At 34.6% G+C, this 17,562-nt stretch overlaps 1 protein-coding gene across 1 annotated transcript in view; it reads right to left on the minus strand.

Annotated features, from left to right (window-relative positions):
• Nucleotides 1-1,446: 1,446 nt before the first annotated feature.
• SI (sucrase-isomaltase) overlaps nucleotides 1,447-17,562 on the minus strand; it is a gene marked incomplete at both ends in the record, with an annotated part of 86,371 nt that continues 70,255 nt past the window's right edge. The window contains 8 exons of the mRNA XM_079767238.1: nucleotides 1,447-1,515; nucleotides 4,679-4,846; nucleotides 5,094-5,143; nucleotides 8,004-8,092; nucleotides 10,629-10,753; nucleotides 12,232-12,288; nucleotides 12,371-12,455; nucleotides 14,908-15,056. Coding sequence (XP_079623364.1) covers nucleotides 1,447-1,515; nucleotides 4,679-4,846; nucleotides 5,094-5,143; nucleotides 8,004-8,092; nucleotides 10,629-10,753; nucleotides 12,232-12,288; nucleotides 12,371-12,455; nucleotides 14,908-15,056 — 792 coding nt within the window. The remainder of the gene's footprint in view (nucleotides 1,516-4,678; nucleotides 4,847-5,093; nucleotides 5,144-8,003; nucleotides 8,093-10,628; nucleotides 10,754-12,231; nucleotides 12,289-12,370; nucleotides 12,456-14,907; nucleotides 15,057-17,562) is intronic.

The raw sequence follows: 17,562 nt of genomic DNA on the forward strand, positions 1-17,562 counted from the left end.
CATTGGCTATGGCTCCATTTCATATTCTATATGGAGGGCAAATTTATAGGAAAACAGAAATGTGCAAATAATATTTAAATAGCTCAGATTTAACTTGCACAGAATTATCTTTGTGCTTTTATATTTTTGTGTTGGTCTAAACTTTTTAGCCTCAAATTATTTAGTGGGATGATTGATATTAAGTACAAGTTAATTTGCTAATAGTGGAATCTATATATATATACCTATATCTATATCTACATATCTATCTATATCTATCTATCTATCTATCTATCTATCTATCTATCTATCTATCTATCTATATATATATATATATAACAATTTCTTTACATGTAAATCCCAGTGATATTAATACTTGAAAAGCAATGAAGATTTTTCAGTACCAACAATGAGGCAAAAGAAAGAAAAAGAAAGCTGGAGAAAAAGAATATAAAACTCAAAGATCTGATAGCTTGTCTGCAAAGATGTTGACATCAATTTGCCATACCTCCATGGAGAACATCTATTTTTTTCACCTCCTTGAACCTGGCTTGGTCAGTGACTGTTTTTACAAATTTTATCAATTCCTGCTGGAGCTCTGAGCTTTCATATAATAAGTCCAAGAAAATCAACTGTCAAGGGAGGCTTAGAGGATGGCTGGTGATACACCAAGTATAAGTGAAGATGTCATCTTGAATTTCTAGCCAATCGAATATTCAAATACATCCAGTCCCAACCTACATCTGACTCACCACATGGCACAACAAAGGCTCATAAAACCATAAAAGATAATAAAATTGTTGTTTTAGATTTTAAAAATTGGGGGTGATTTTTTTCATAGTAACAGATGAACAAAACAATAGGTAACACACTTTTTTTTTTGGATTTGAAAACAAGAAATCTAAAGAGAAGGTAGAACATAGAAACCATGAGTGCACAGAGGCAAAAGTTGGAGAAGAAAAGCTATTGGTAGTTTCTGTATAAAGATAGTCATTAAAAAAAGGGATTAAGAGTGTGATAGACTATTCAAGGTGATAATTCTCTAATGATTCTGCCTGTTCTCCCTTTTTTTCCCCTTATGCTCTGACTTACCTGTGTATCTTATCCCTTTTTACATACAATAAAGCCTATTGGCTGAGTAACTCTCTTGAAATCTGAAAGAATCTCACAACCTAATATTGGTGAAAATGGGGTGTTTTAACTGATACTTAGCAAGGGTAAAGGAACTATTTAAATCCTACTAAACAGGTTTAAAAATTGATTCAGGCCACATTAATATAACAAAATTATTATTTATTTGTTTGTCACAATTTTCAGTATTCAATTTGTATAATAACTTTAGATTGATCTTATGAAAATTGTATTTTACACAATGTAAGAAACCAATGAAAAGGAAAGCTTATAAGTATGGTAAAATGTGAATCCAGATGTTAATGTCCCTTTGGCAACTGGAATTGATGATGATCTTCATGACCAGTTGATTTCTAGTGGTTCATTGAGAATAACATTATTCGCTGCCAGATTTATATTTAATATCTAAAATAAGAAATATGGCAATTAATTGTTTAATCAGAATCATTACTTTAACAAAAACTATATCCATAAATAAATATATGTATCTAAGTAAACAAGGTATACTTTATTTTTCATTTTGCTGAATCTTTTATTCCAGAGATTTCACAACCATTTCAGGAATAATTTCACCCAACTCACCCATTATTCAGCTGATGAAAATAAATCCCAGAGTGGTGGAATGGTTCTCAAAAGAAGGTGAACAACTAAGACTATTAACCAATTATATTGATTCTATTACTTTACTTTTTCTCCGTGAGTCTTACATATACAGTTATTCATACTTGCACTACATAAATCTCTATGCTTCCTGCCCTCAAATATTATCTAGCCATCTACACACAACATTTAGATTAGAAATATGTTTCTTTGACATTAAACTCAAAATGCTTTAGAATGCTGAATTTATTACCAATTATTTCAGTTTTGTGTGTGTTACTCTTTTTCGTGGGAGACAATCTCAAATAGACCACTTAGGGACTAATTTTGGAGGTGACCAATTAAGCAGCTGAGCACAAATAATCATCTGCTACAGTTTTGCATGATGATGTCAGTAGGCATTGCTGCTTTGTTTTTACTACTCTCTGTGCCTTAGCTCAGAAAATTTGGATTCAATCATCACTTGTGCAAGAGAAGATGAAGAGAATCACCTTTTCTTTAGTACTTACTGAATACCAGGCACTCTCCTAGAGGCTTTATAAAATTTATTCTTCACCAAAGCCCAGCATCTTAGGATTCATATCCCACATTTTAGGGTAGAAGAGTTTAGAAAGGTTATAGTTGAATAACTGTCTAATATGCACTACTTATGTTTGAAACTGACCCATCTTACATCAAAACCTAACCTAGTACTTTTTTGTGTTGTTGTTTTTGTTAATCCTCATCTGAGAGGATATTTTTCCATTGATTTTTTTAGGGAGAGTGGAAGAGAGAGGTAAAGACAGAGAGAAACATCCATGTGAGAGAAAGGCAGCGACTGGTTGCCTCCTGCACAAGCCCTGACCAAGCTTGGGGCAGGGAGGAGCCTGTAACCAAGGTACTTGCCCTTGACCTGAATCAAACCCCGGACCCCTTGGTCCCCAGGCCAATGCTCTATCCATTGAGCCAAACCAACTAAGGCTAATCTAGTTCTTTGAATATCAAAGTTAAAAGCAATAAGTACATCACATAGCTTTTAATACTTGTACAAAAGGCAACTAGGCATGACTATTGCTAGGAAAGTGTGGTAAAAATCGTATTTATATGGCAATTAAACCATCCTCTGCATGTAATTCCCACAACCATGGAGAAGAAAAATCAGGCAGAGAGAGAAATTGACCACTCTCTTATATTCCCATATATTTATAAAGGTTTGGAAAATAGTAGATATTTTTTATAAATATTTGTTTTGTTTAAATGTTCTTAAAGGAAATGCTCCAATGTTAGTAAAAATAATGTCTTCTTTTGCAATCCTGAGGTAATAAAACACTGTAAAATTTTATTCTTAGTACTTAAAATTTTGTGTGAATATCCTTGAAAACAGTGGAAGGAACTTTTCATTATAAATAGTATGTTTTATGCCAAGAATTTGGTCAAAATAAACTTGAAATAATACTTGGCATGCTAAAATATTTAACATTGTTCAGCTGACTGTGCTTAGTTTATTTTTATAGTAAAAATCATGAGCTTTATTTTTCACCATTGTAGTAGTATATGACGAGCAAGAAAACATATAAGGCAAACCATGCTTTTTTTTTTTATCTGTTGAACATTAGGCAGTTCAATAAAACTGATTTCAAATTGTGACTGATAAGTATTGAATATTTACTTGTGGAGAATTAATTTTTTCATTTCAGGACTGTTTCTTGGTCTGCCACATAAGACTAAATCAGTGATTCCATTCCACTGGAATTTTAAAATCCAGTAAAATGTTAAAAAGAAGAAAAAGTATAGTGAGGTTCTTGGATATCAACTTTTATTTTATCAAGGAAGGATGTTAAGTATACACAATTCCAATTTTCTAAACTTTATATAATATAAAGAAATAAAATTATTTAAATTAAGTATTTTAATTAAGACAGTTTAACATGAAACTGTCTTAATTAAAATACTTAATTTAAATAATTTAAATAAAATACTTAATTTTAAATAAAATACTTAATATTAAAATACTTAATTTAAATAATTTTACTTGACTACAAAACAACAGTAACAATAGGACAGTTTCATTTGGATTAAATGGCCCCTCAGGTGATGTTTAATTCTCACACCCTATAAAATCTATCAGGACCTAACACCGCGTCCAATACACAAATATTTAGTTTTAAAGTTGAAGTCAGTCAAACAACTGGTTATTGTATAAGTTAAATTCACATGAGAGACTGGTTGATTAGTAGGTAGTTGTTTCCATTCAACTCTAAACACAAGCAGATATGTGCATACATACACAGTTTTAGTGGTGCAGATGTAGCCTTAAACTTAGATCACACAATCACAATAGTTAGTTGGTTTCTAGAATATATGTTATTTAAAATTAACCTTTATAAGACATAGATCCACAGAATTTAGGATTGGAAGGACCTTAAGAGATTGTTTCCTTGCATGTTCCTATCTTATTGCAAAGAAAACAAAAGCCTAAAATTATTTGTTCAAAATAAAAGGCTAATTATGGTCAGTAATGGAATTTTAACATAAATATGTTGACTTCTTGTTCAATCTATGAATTAAAGCTTCATACACATGTATGTCAAATTATTCATAGACAATTTTATTAATTTTGCAAGAATTTTCAAATATATCTTATCTAATATATATTAAAAGTTGAAATGCAGATATTTTATTTTTGGGGAAAAATAATTGAGGCATTTTACCATCCATGGAGGACAATGATTTAGAGGTTTAAAGTAAAATATAATTTTGGTTTAATATGTTAAGCCAATTTTAAAATAAATACCATTAAATTGACTTGTCTGACAGCTTTTCAAGGTTGATAATATGAAAATAGATATGGAAGTTCAATGAGAATAAATAAATAAGAAAGGTTATAGTCACATAATTATGTTTCTTTAGGCTGAGAAATAAAAAAAAACATCTATGTAGATATTTAAAATTTCTCTACTTAAAAAAACTATGTTCTTTTATCACTTACCTGCTTATCTGCTTCTTGAATAAAATTAAGTGTCTCATTATTTCCATTATATATGAGATTAACCTGATTAATAAGAGTTGTTCCTATCCCCCATATATTGATGAATCCAAGCCTCATTTCATTTGCGTTTACATAATCATTTCTCAATATAGTGCTTGTCAAGGTGGTCTACAAAGACAAAGAAATAATTTAAATTCTTCATTTGAAAAAAACAACAATTTAAACTTTAAAAATATATATCTGTTAACCAAAATATATTCCAGAGTACAGCAAATTGTTTATTCATATATTTGAAATAAGGTGTGTTAAATACCAAATATAAGTATTTAAATACAAAATAATTATAAAGTGTGATATAAAACTTCAAATATTATTTAACAAAATTGCACATAAATGATCTGAAATGAATACATACCTTGTTCAAATCAAATTGTGCCAAGAAATATCGGTTATTTTCATAGGTGTCTGTAAAGAAAATTAAAAGTGACATATTTATATTTCCAAAGAAGAAGAATAGCAAATACAAATATATTTTTCTTGACATTCCCAGTATAAAGGGCACTCAAATCATCATTGCATTATATTTACTTGTTCAAACACAGTCCCAGCAACACTAAAATATGAAGGATGAGTCACCTGAAATGGTTCTAACACATAAGGTTTATATTCATGTTTGTATATGAATTATAATTCTGCCATATTTAAAACTAATTTGAAAATTGCTCTTTGCTATAATGTATGAAGTGCTTATTACTTGTTAACTTCTAAGTACTTTATTACACTATTCTGAAATATGTGTTATCATCATTCCCACTATATTGAAGATGAAAGCAAGTTCCAGAGAAGTTAAATAAATGGCCCAAAGTGAAACCATTAATTACAGATGCCCTTTTATTTACAATGTGGTTATATCCCAATAAATCCATCAGAAATTGAAAATATAGTAAGCCGAAATGCATTTAATATACCTAACCTATGAACATCTTCACTTAGCCTAGCTGACCTTAAACATAGTCAGAACACTAACATTAGCCTACTGTTGGGCAAAATCATCTAACACAGAATCCAGTTTATAATAAATTGTTGAATTCTGAAATGTATTGAATACAGAAAACACAAAACACGATATCCAAAAAAGCTGGCAAGAGTATACTGCAGAGTAGGGGTTGATAACCTCATGATCCTGGGAGCTGTGGCTCTGCTGCTGCCCAGCATCATGAGAGAGTATCATACAGCCTATCACTAGCCCCGGAATGGATCAAAATTCAAAGTGTGGTTTCTACTGAATGTGCATTCCTTTGACACCATTATAAAGATGAAAGATCCTAAATTGACCCATCATTAAGTTGACGGCCATCTTCATTATCAAGGTCTGGAATCAAGTCCAGTTTCCCTGACTGATAAGACTGTGTTTCTATGTAAAACCCAACAAGCATAAGACAGGAAGTCAAAGTAGAGTCAAATGCATGATTGAAACAAGTAAGTGTTAGGATAACATTGAAAAGGCAATACATTTTAATTCCCTTTTCCACTTATACATGCCAGCATTGTATTCTTTAATCCTCTGAAAATTGCTTAATGTACACAAGTGTCAGAATAAGTTTGTTTTGATTTATTTTTTTATTTTCTTTGAAAGAAAGAATATGACAGCAAATAATAACATTCCATGAAATCTGAATGTACTTAATTATTTAGATGGAGGTCTATTAACTAGATTGCAAGCTTACTAAGAGAGAAAACTTATTTGAAGATTCTGATCTAATAAATCCAAAGACTCTAAGTATTCATTGTGTATTATTGCTATTTACTCAAGAAATTACAGAAGACTTTTAAAATCTTTATATTCAATTATAACAAATATAGTGATATTACACAATATAACCAAAAAAGTGGATTTAATTGGCCAGAACTATTTGGCTTGTCTGAATATCTAAATTATGTGCAGTTACTTTCCAGTGTTTAAAAAACAAAGACTGCAACAAAACTTCAGTAGGATAAAGGTTAGTAGAACTTCAATTAATGTGTTCATGAAGGTCAGGGCTTTTACCACATAGGATTCTCACTATTCTTCAACCTCTAAATCATAAAATACTGAGAATTTTTTTATTTTATTGTAAGAATCTTGCTAACCACCATATGATTCTTTAAAAATATTTTCACATGATTCTTATATCAAGTTTCTAATATATTTTATTTGCTAATAGATTACTATGTCTTATGGTTGCAGAATATTAACTATGGTTTACTTAAAATGATGCAAGATACATGTCTTTACTATTAATGAAAAATCTCTCATCTATGCATAATTTATTTAAATTACAGTGAACAACCCATGAGAACTTCAGCTCTACACAGATGTTAGTTTTATGAGTAAGGTTTTTATTAAGAGAACATTCAAAATGCCTATCTAGTAGAGCTACTATTGTAAATCTAATCCTCTACCAGTATGATAACCACCTGGGGACATTTTACTGGAAGACAGATTCTTGGACCTCTTCCCAAATTAATGAAATTTGAATGGACCCCATAATCTGCATTCCTTTTTTAACTGAATTTTTGGGATGACCTTGGTTAATAAAATTATACAGGTTTCAGGTATATGGCTCTGCAATACATCATCTGTATATGGTATTTGTGTTTGCCACCCCAAGTCTCCTTCCATCACTATTTATCCCCCTTTACCTTCTTCAGAATCATCATTCTTTACAAACTACCCAGGTGATTCTGATAACAATGGTCAGCAGAGCCCACACTGCTAAAGTTTAGCAGTTCAGTTTGGTCTTGAGGAATAGTCAGAGAGTAAATATAGATTTAAATCCTTAAATTTTTCATATCAAAATGCTAAATATTAAAAACCAAAAAAAAATTACAAAATAGCTATAAAGTCCAGAGACCAAACATGAATTTTGTTTCTGGAATATCTCATGTCTTAGAGGCACCCTTATGCATCAATAGTACATACACATGGAACACAGCTTTTCAGCCCAGTTGACCTCATACATAGTGAATGTCTATTATGTGAGCATCACTGGAATAGCTTCTAGAAGAACAAAAATAATCGCTACACAATCCCTGCCTAATCAAATTTTCTAGTTATCCAGACATTTGCCATAGAGATGAACTATATTTACGATAAGAACAAATTCTTTAAATAGTTATAACACTTTTTAAAAAAATTGATTCAACTCTTTGTTACACTATTTTAGCTTTGAATAATATTATTAGATTTTTATTAAGCTTCCAAATTACAATAATAGGCAACATATAAGTAATATGATAATATGTATGTCAACAACTACATTTATCTATTAAATAGACCACTCACGTATAGACTCTCCATCATCCCAAAACAGAGATCCTTGTGCCATATGATTGTCATCTGCAGCAACAATGAGCCTCATGTAATTCTGTCGACTACAAGGAAGAAATATCATTTTATCAATATTTATAGAGTAGCATATATGTTGTTATGATATGACATCCATATAAATATCCAAGAGAACACAACTAAGACTATTAAGGGGGATGCAACTGTTTTAGACAAAGGAAGTAAAGCACTTTACTTTTTCTTGTGAGTTTATGGGAATGACATAGCCCATAACATTTTTGATATTTAATAAAAATACCAGCCATGCATTTTGGTCTCAAGGGTCCACCTACTGTAATAAATCAGGAAAGCCCTCATATATAAGAATTAAAACCATGTTAAGTTTATTGGCATATTTTATTCTTCTTACTGGTAATCTTGTCATTGATCATTAAACAGGAAATAATTTTGTAGCATTTTGTATCTCTTATGTCTTATATCTTCCTCACATTTCCATATATAAATCACTGAGTTATCATTGGAAGTTGTTAATAAGAATGTGGAGGGTAGCCAGCAAGTTGTAAGTCCTATCACTGGAATGGACAATATCTCTCAAGCTTGTTGGCTCCATAGGCCAGTCTGGAAACTAAATATCTGCCTCCATGCTCACTGTACAAGAGAGCTGGCTTAACAACCTCATACTAGTAAGGAAAGATTTCTCAGACAAATTATGCTTAGCTATCTACTCCTCCTATCACCAATGTTAAAGGCTATACTGCCATGGAAGTCTCCTAAAATATCTAAAATTTATACCATCATAGCACTTTGATATTTTCCATGTACAAATGTTAGCATGTCTTAGCATGAATATATGTATGTATTTTAATTCAGTTCACTGGTGTAGAAGATAAGTATATCTTATCAACATTAAAACTCTGGTTTAATTTAACAATTTTCCAACATATTTAAAAACAGATTCAAAGGATTTCTCAACTTGCATTCTACTCCATATACAGGGTGGGACAATAGTGGTTTTACAATTGTTCATATGGAAAATAATACAATAATAAATAAATAACAATACAACAATGAATTCTGTGCTTTGTGTATTCATAACTGTAAACCTGCTTTTACCTAACTCTGTATATACCTAAACCAATATCCTATTTACTTTACACACACACACACACACACACACACACACACACACACACACACACAGTAGCTTATTTTCTCTCTCATAACAAAAGGATTCTTCAAGGAACACCTTGGGTCCCCTCCATGCAACGCTTATTTTTCTCATAAGATCATTTTTCTTATCTTTAATTGATACCAAAGTAGAATATTGATACAAATTGATCTAAAAGGCTCCAGAATATAGAGACAGTTCATGCCAACTGGGGCTGTGAGCATGTAGATGACCAAGAGAGTGGGTGCAGTATGGAAAGACAAGAGCTAGAGGGACAAAGTCCTCTAGAACCTGAATGTCTAAGTCTGAATTCAGGCAGTGGAAATGAAGACTGTGGCAGTCACAGAAGACACAGTCTGGACATATTGCTGAATGAGAGGGAGAAAATACCACAATCAACTGGCAGAATAACTGAATTTTCTTTCACTTTGTGTTCATTTGATTCAGATCTGATTGGGGTTTCTGGGACAAAGAAGAGAGGAGAGTATTAGCCAGATAATCTGCTATGAATGACAATGGACAGAAAAATCTGAATCATCTTTTAACTTTAAATGGGACAAGGCTACTAAGAGATGCATCTGGTTCTTCTCTGGGCAGCGGTAGACTTAGTATTTGAAGGAGTAGTGAAATCATCCATGGATATCCACATTTTCATTGACTAAATTGAGTCAAAGAGTATTTGACTGAAAGAGGGAGGCAGAGAAAGGGGAACAGAAAAGATTGAAGTTCAGAGATACCTTCTGGGAACATTTGCTTAAAGTTTAAAAAAGGGTCACTTAAAAATCATGTTCATAGTATTTATTTTCACATGTCAGAGGCAGGAAAAAAAGGAGAACTTAGACATTTGTTGTCAAAACCTTTGCATATTTATGCATTAGATAGTAAGTTTTAGTTGGTATATTAGTTTGTTAAATGTTCTTATTACAAGAGGAAAGGTCATGTTTTCAGACAGTTTTCCATGAGTCTCTCTAGTTTTTGCATATCTTGCATACAGAGGCACTGACAGTTTTTCTTTCAACTATCCTTTAAAGGATGCTTTTAAAGCAAATGGTATTGGTACACAGGGCCATGTTTAATAAAATTTTAAATCACTGTCCAGTATAATAATTCAAAGCAAAGTATACACAGGTTTGTTTACAGTTGATACCAAAATAAATTGAGTTTCCTTGATCTTGGAGTTCCTTAGCTGTGTCTCAAACCTCCTGCATATGCACTATCTTTAGGCCACTTCATGTCACCCCCATGGGACTGGAACAACGGAAGCAAACATGAAGGTCACATTTCTTGGTATGCCATGAGTAAAAAGGCTCTTTGCTTCTGACTCAGCTCCATGAAACTAGCAGGCTATATGTAAGCTTGGAACTAGGGTAGAATTGCAGACCCTTCCAAATCCTTGGCAATTCTAGATGATATATCTTAAAATTTAATCTGAGTTCTGTAACCTCTTCGTTTACCTGTGAAATGTGTTTTGGCCAGGTTCTTGACATGGTAGGATGTAACCACCACGAACATGAAGGTTTATTTTATCAAAGGGAGCATCAAAATCCTTAAACGTTCCTCTGACACCAACATCTTGGCCCTTGAAATGACAGGGTTGGAAGGAAGAACAAAAGCAGCAAGAAGTGGAATTATCAGCGATATTGCAACTTGACGGGGCACATTTATAAAATCAAATGACACACTTTCCAAATCCTATCTAATACAAGAGTAATATGCAAATTGACCATCACTCCAACACAAAATGGCCGCCCCATGTGGTCAAAGATGGCTGCCCCCATGTGGACACAAGATGGCCACCACAAAATGGCCTGCAGGGGAGGGCAGTTGTGGGTGATCAGACCAATGTGGGGCGCAGTTAGGGGTGACCAGGCCAGCAGAGGAGGGCAGTTGGGGGGGACCAGGCCTGCAGGGGAGAGCAGTTAGGGGTGACTGGGCCTGCAAGGGAGGGCAGTTGGGGGGGGACCAGGCAAGCAGGGAAGGCAGTAGGGGGAAACCAGACCTGCAGGAGAGGGCAGTTAGGGGTGACCAGGCTGGCAAGGGAGGGCAGTTAGGGGTTACTGGGCCAGCAGAGGAGGGCAGTTGGGGGCAACCAGGCCTGCCAGGGAGGGCAGTTAGGGGCAATCAGGCCAGCAGGAGAGCAATTAGGAGTCAATCAGGCTGGCAGGGGAGTGATTAGAGGGTGATCAGGCTGGCAGGCAGAAGCGGTTAGTGGCAATTAGGCAGGCAGGCAGGCAAGCAGTTGGGAACCAGCAGTCCTGGATTGTGTGAGGGATCCCAGATTGGAGAGGGTGCAGGCTGGGCTGAGGGACACCCCCCATGCATGAATTTCGTGCACTGGGCCTCTAGTTTAAAATAAAGACACAGACATTTACTAAGAAGATCATGTGCTTTAAAGCATATACTCAGTACTTGGTTTCATGGTAGCTTTGAAAATAATTTACAACTACTTATTCTTGTCATACTAAATCCATGCAAAAATGTATGGATTTTAAAATATATATATTTGTATTAATTTCAGAGAGAAAGGGAGAGGGAGAGAGAGATGGAAACATCAATTATGAGAGAGAATCATTGATTGGCTGCTTCCTGCATGGGGAGGGGCCTGCAACCCAGGTATGTGCCCTTGACCAGAATGGAGCCAGGATGCTTCAGTCCCCAGGGGTATGCTCTATCCACTGAGCAAAACTGGCTAGGGCAATGTACGGATTTTTGAAAGGTCACAAAAACTATTCCTGCCTGCCACATACATTATTCCTGGGAGGCCTGCATTACCTGTAATCATTTTGCACAGCCAATAAAGGGCAATGACCTTTTGATGTACAATATATACTTCCCATGTTTATTTGGTAAAATAAATCAATGACTACATGATCAACTGTGGCAGAATAAATTAATTCTCTTTCACTATGTGTTCATTTGATTCAGATCTAATTAGCAAAAAGTAGCTTACTCATTTTAAGTGGAAAGTAAATCAAATACATCATTAATGAAAAGGTTAGTATCAAACTTAAACCCATTTCTGTTTAGTAAATTCCCCAGAATTCTTTAATTACTTACCGTATGGTAATCAAACCACCGAGCATTAGGGACATAGCCTCTTACAACATTCTGATACTGAAATTTAAAAATACAGTTATTTAAAAATATATCAATTAGGAAAAATATTTTATGAACAAAAATATGTGGTAGGACTTACAGGTTCCAATACAGGGGTAACCATAAATGCTGGGCCCCACAGGAACTGCTTGAATATGTCCCAGGTAGGCTTCTCCTTATAGAACCTTGACAAAATATTAATAGATAGTTTAATCAAAGAACTTTATCTCTTCTGGATACCATTAAATAAGTATTCAAATCACATTTTGCAGTGTGGGCTTGTGTGGATTGAAAAGAAAACCAAATAATGAAAAAAAATAAAAATAACCCTGTGACTTGGAATTCAATGTTTAATACTACAATACTTGACAAGTAAATCTAGACCATGACTAAACCTCCTGACATGATGGAGAGAATTGTGATTGAATTTGTAAGACCACTGCATGAGAAATTTAATTTGAAAATATTAACTAGAAATAGGATATTAACAAACTAGAAAACAAAAATTATAAATATCCTGTGAAAAAAGTGTGAGACAAGCATGTTGATTTGGTAATTTTAAAGAGTTTGTTTATCTTATTTCTATTAGAACTTGATGAAGAGTGGGTTTATATGTTCTTAAAGGTTCCTTTATATGTTACTAGAGGTCTGAATTTGAGATATAAATTACTGGAAAGAATAAAATCTTGAGAATAGACACTATTAAATAGTCACAATTTTCCTCTAATTAAAATGGAAGTATAATTTTGTTTGTATGTTTGTTCTTTTTTGTTGTGGTTGTTATATTTTGTTCTATTACAAACAGATTAATGCCAAGACAGACTTCTGGGTTTACTTTTCCATGAATTTCCAATGGAAGCAAAGACCCAGGTGTTTTCAACAGGACAAGAATTTGCATAGTTAATAATAATATTTCTAACTGGGACTCAGTCCAGATCTGATACTTGATTCTGGGAAGTTACTAGGGAGATGACAAAGGGAGTGAGGAGTGTGAAAATGAAAGAGGCAAGAGATTAATAAACTGTTACCAGGAATAAAGAAAGGATTATGGTTTAATAAAGCAACTAGAGATGATAATTTGAATCTAGGAAGAAAAACTTTTTTTAGAAAGCTGGATCTTTCATCTTATTATTAGAATTTAAGGTATAATGATCATGCTATTATTTTGGGAATTTTACCTTGGTTACTACTGTTCAATCTGAGTAAATGTTTATGCTGTGTAATTTTCATTGGTTTATCAATAGTGCAATATTACAAATTGCCTTTTTCAATTACTGTGGTAATATAGGGTACACAGATAGCTTAATGTACTATGATTATTTTAAGGTTTTCTTTGTATTTTTGTTGAATGTGTATTTTGTTTTTTGTAACATGTACAATAAGAATCAGCATGTATTTGTCTTAAAAATAGAATAAGCTAAAATGTTAGAATAAAATTTCAATATTTAGCCATATATCAGTTTGAGCTTTAAAAATGAATCCAAATAAATTTACTAAGGAGAATGTTAAAACTGTCCTAAGGTACCCCATTAGCACACCTACAAAAAGGGGTGTAATCTTTTTCAATTATGAATTAACTAGAGGCCTGGTGCACAGATTCATGCACAGGTGGGGTCCCTCAGCCTGGCCTGTGCCCTCTTGCAATCTGGGGCCCCTCAGGGGATGTTGGAGAGCCCGTTTCAAACCAATCCCTGCAAGCCTGGCTGAGGGACCTCACTGGTGCATAAATCCATGCACCAGGACTCTGGTATGCATATAAGATCTTTGGTTAATATCGCCCCACCCTCCTCCCTCCCCAGTTCCCTCCCGGATTCATCAGTCTGTTCCATGTTTTCATGCCTGTGGTTTCTGCTCTTGCATTGAGAGTCTTCCCCCTGGTGGTCAGTATGTGTCATAGCTACCAGACTGTTGGCCAGTTGGCCCATTTCTTAGGCTTTTATATATATAGATATGTATAAGATTTGCTTAACTGCTGTAAATTGCAATTAATTTAATCATAATGCAGAAACAATATTACTTAATGTAGAAAACTTTTTTAAAATACTCAATGTAATAAGGTATATAAGTCATCTAGAATAACATCTGGAATACAATAGTTATTCATAGGAAGAATAATTACTTTTTAGTAACTACTTTGCCTCATTTTTAATGGCATATATAAACCTACCAATCAGAAGATTTATGAAAACGTTTGTTTATCCAAAATATACACTAAAATAATAATGAAAAATTTTAAATTCAAAATATTATATATTGGCCCTGACCAGTATGGCTCAGTTGGTTGAGCATTGTCCCATGCACCAAGACGTCACCTGGTTTAATTTCAGGTCAGGGCACATGCCTGAGTTGGTGGCTTGATTCCCAGTAGGGGACATGCTGGAGGCAGCCAGTTGATCCTTTTCTGTCATCAAAGTTTCTCTATCATCCTCTTTCTTTCTCTCTCTCTCTCTCTTTCTAAAAACAATGCAAACATTTTTAAGTGGGTATTCTTTTTAAAAAATTAAAGTGTTCTGGTGGTAGGGGAAATGTAAAATGCTTCATAATCTTTAAAAATATATTGTACGTTGTACTAAAAGACATTATTGAGTAAATTAATTGGACGCTATCTGTCTATGTTAGAAAAGTATTTGCACTTACTCATGCAACAGAGGTCGGATAACAGTGCCACCATAAGCATGAACTTCATGCATCTGTGTATAGAAGTATGGCAACAAAGTGTATCTTATATTTAGAACATTCCTTGACATTTCTGAAAAAGTTTGATTCCAGGAAACAGGATCTTGTCTCTGAAATAAACCCAATTTAAATAGTTATAAACTTTTAATTTTATTTAAAACATAATTTTGAAATACATATTTGGAGAATAAAAAGCAATAATATTAATTCACTGTCATGTACAATATACTACATCACAAAAAAATCTTATACAATAATGTTTATATCTCATACAGAGAGCACAATATTAATATTTAAACATGAAAAATGAACATTAAGTCCCTGGCTTGATTTAACTTAAGTTATCATATGGAAAGAGCAGTTCACATTTGAATATGTGACAAAAACATTGTCAACTATGACGACAAACAGTGTAGGGTCAAAAGTCTAGAAGATAAATGAAATGCCATAAAAATAGATTAAAATAAATAGATGCATGCTGACCTATCATGTTAACCCTGCACATTGCATGTTCTCATCAGAAATAAATAAATTATGGTACTAAAGAACTAATTATATATGAGGAAGTGAAGACCTAATTAATGTTGGACAAGAAAAAAGAACATGCCCAAATCTATTCTAGAATACACACTGCAGGTAAAAAGACCGTCACCTCCTCTCCAGCCTGGCCCTGATCAGCCTGGCCCTGATCGGTCTTGATCACTGGCCAGGCCTAGGAACTCCACCTGTGCACAAATGTTGTGCACTGGGCCTCTAGTATATTTATATTGGTTTCTGACCCTCCACCCAATTCTCTGCTCGAATGCTAATGTGACTTCATCCAAGAGGACTTCCCTGACACACCCTTCTAAAACAGAAGCCCCATAAATCTCTATCACTTTAACTTACTCCATTTTTCCTTCATATGCATTTATTTGTATGTGACATTTTATATAAATGTATAAATATACTACCTAATAATAGACAAATATGCAAATTGACCACACCTTCACTATGCCCAAGCCACGGCCACCAGTCAATCAGGACGAGCATGAAAATTACCACAACCAAGATGGCGGCTAATTTGCATATCAAGACAGTGTAGAAAGAAGCCAAGAGCTGCTGAAGAGAGCAAAGCTGCGGAGAAGCAAGCAAGCAGGGGGGAGGAGAAGGGAGGAGCAGAGGCGGGGCCAGGGGAGAAGGAAGGAGAGCAGGTGGCTGGCCGAGAAGGCAGGGCGGGGGAGAAGGGAGGAGCGCAGGCGGGGCGGGGGAGAAGGGAGGAGCAGAGGCGGGGCCGGGGGAGAAGGAAGGAGAGTGGGTGGGCTGGCGGAGAAGGCGGGGCGGGGGAGAAGGGAGGAGCAGAGCCGGGGCCGGGGGAGAAGGGTGGAGCGGATGCTGGGCCCAGGGAGAAGAAAGGAGAGCAGGCGGGCTGGCGGAGAAGGCGGGGCGGGGGAGAAGGGAGGAGCGCAGGCAGGGCCAGGGGAGAAGGAAGGAGAGTGGGCAGGCTGACGGAGAAGGCGGGGCAGGGGAGAAGAGAGGAGAGTAGGCAGGGTGGGGTAGAGTGCAGCAGGAAACCCTATTGCAGGATTTTTCCTGCAACCGGAACACTAGTATGTATATAATAAAAAAAATAAGTATAAATATACACATAATTATCTATTATCACTATCCTTCCTACATTATATGAATTGGTAGGGCAGAATTTTGTATTAACTAGTAAACTCTTAATGAATACTTGTTAAATGAATCCATGGTCAGGTTTCTATTAATTCATACCCTACTTTTTTAATAGTACAGCTTTCTAAATTGTGTTATTGTTAAATTTTCCTATTAAATATTTCTATCCCAACAAGCTATGCCTCTATTGTCCAACTTTCAAATTCTTCCAAAGTATGTTCACATACTTTTTTTCTGCCTCATTATAGGTTTTCATTTTCATTTTCTAAAATAAACCTCCTCCTCTATTCTGCCTAAAAGTTTCTGAGTAAGACATTTCAAGCACATGGTGAGCTCTGCCATTCAGTTGCTATGGCTAGAACTCATCCTTTAAAGACTAGCTTTGTCCACAGCCTTCTGTTAGGTGCTTTTGAAAATGTACCTTTCCTCTGTACTTATTCACTGAAAGTCAATCTCATAAAATTCATTGCTTAAACATTGCCTCTAATTGTTCATATTTTTCCATATCTTTAGTACCGTCTCCCTTCTCATTCAAAAGTTTCTTCTGACAACTTAGTGAAGAGTGTTGTCATCACACAGAAAATAATTCTCATGATTCCCCTCTCCTTTTTTTCCCTCAATTCTTCAACTCATTGGTTTTAACATATGCCTTTTACACCTTCCAATTTAATGCATTGATACTAGTGTTTCAAATGGCTTTTACGACTAATTATTTAGTTTGAAGCTCATTTTTTTTTATTGTTCCATTCTGGTTTGTAAGAAGTTCCAGAGGCTTTTGTTTTTGTCCTAGCTACTCCAAAATTATGTAGAACAGCAGTAAGAATGCCAGCTAACCAAGTCTTGAACCCAAAAGTATACAGTAACTCAAGTCAGAAAATTTTCAAAATTATGTGCTTAGAGGTCCTCAGTAAATGTATGGAGGTTTAAGCATTTGCCTGGAAATCAGTGAGGTGGAGTGAA

The sequence above is a fragment of the Cnephaeus nilssonii genome (genome assembly GCF_951640355.1).
Source record: "Cnephaeus nilssonii genome assembly, chromosome: 3".
NCBI lineage: Eukaryota > Metazoa > Chordata > Mammalia > Chiroptera > Vespertilionidae > Cnephaeus > Cnephaeus nilssonii.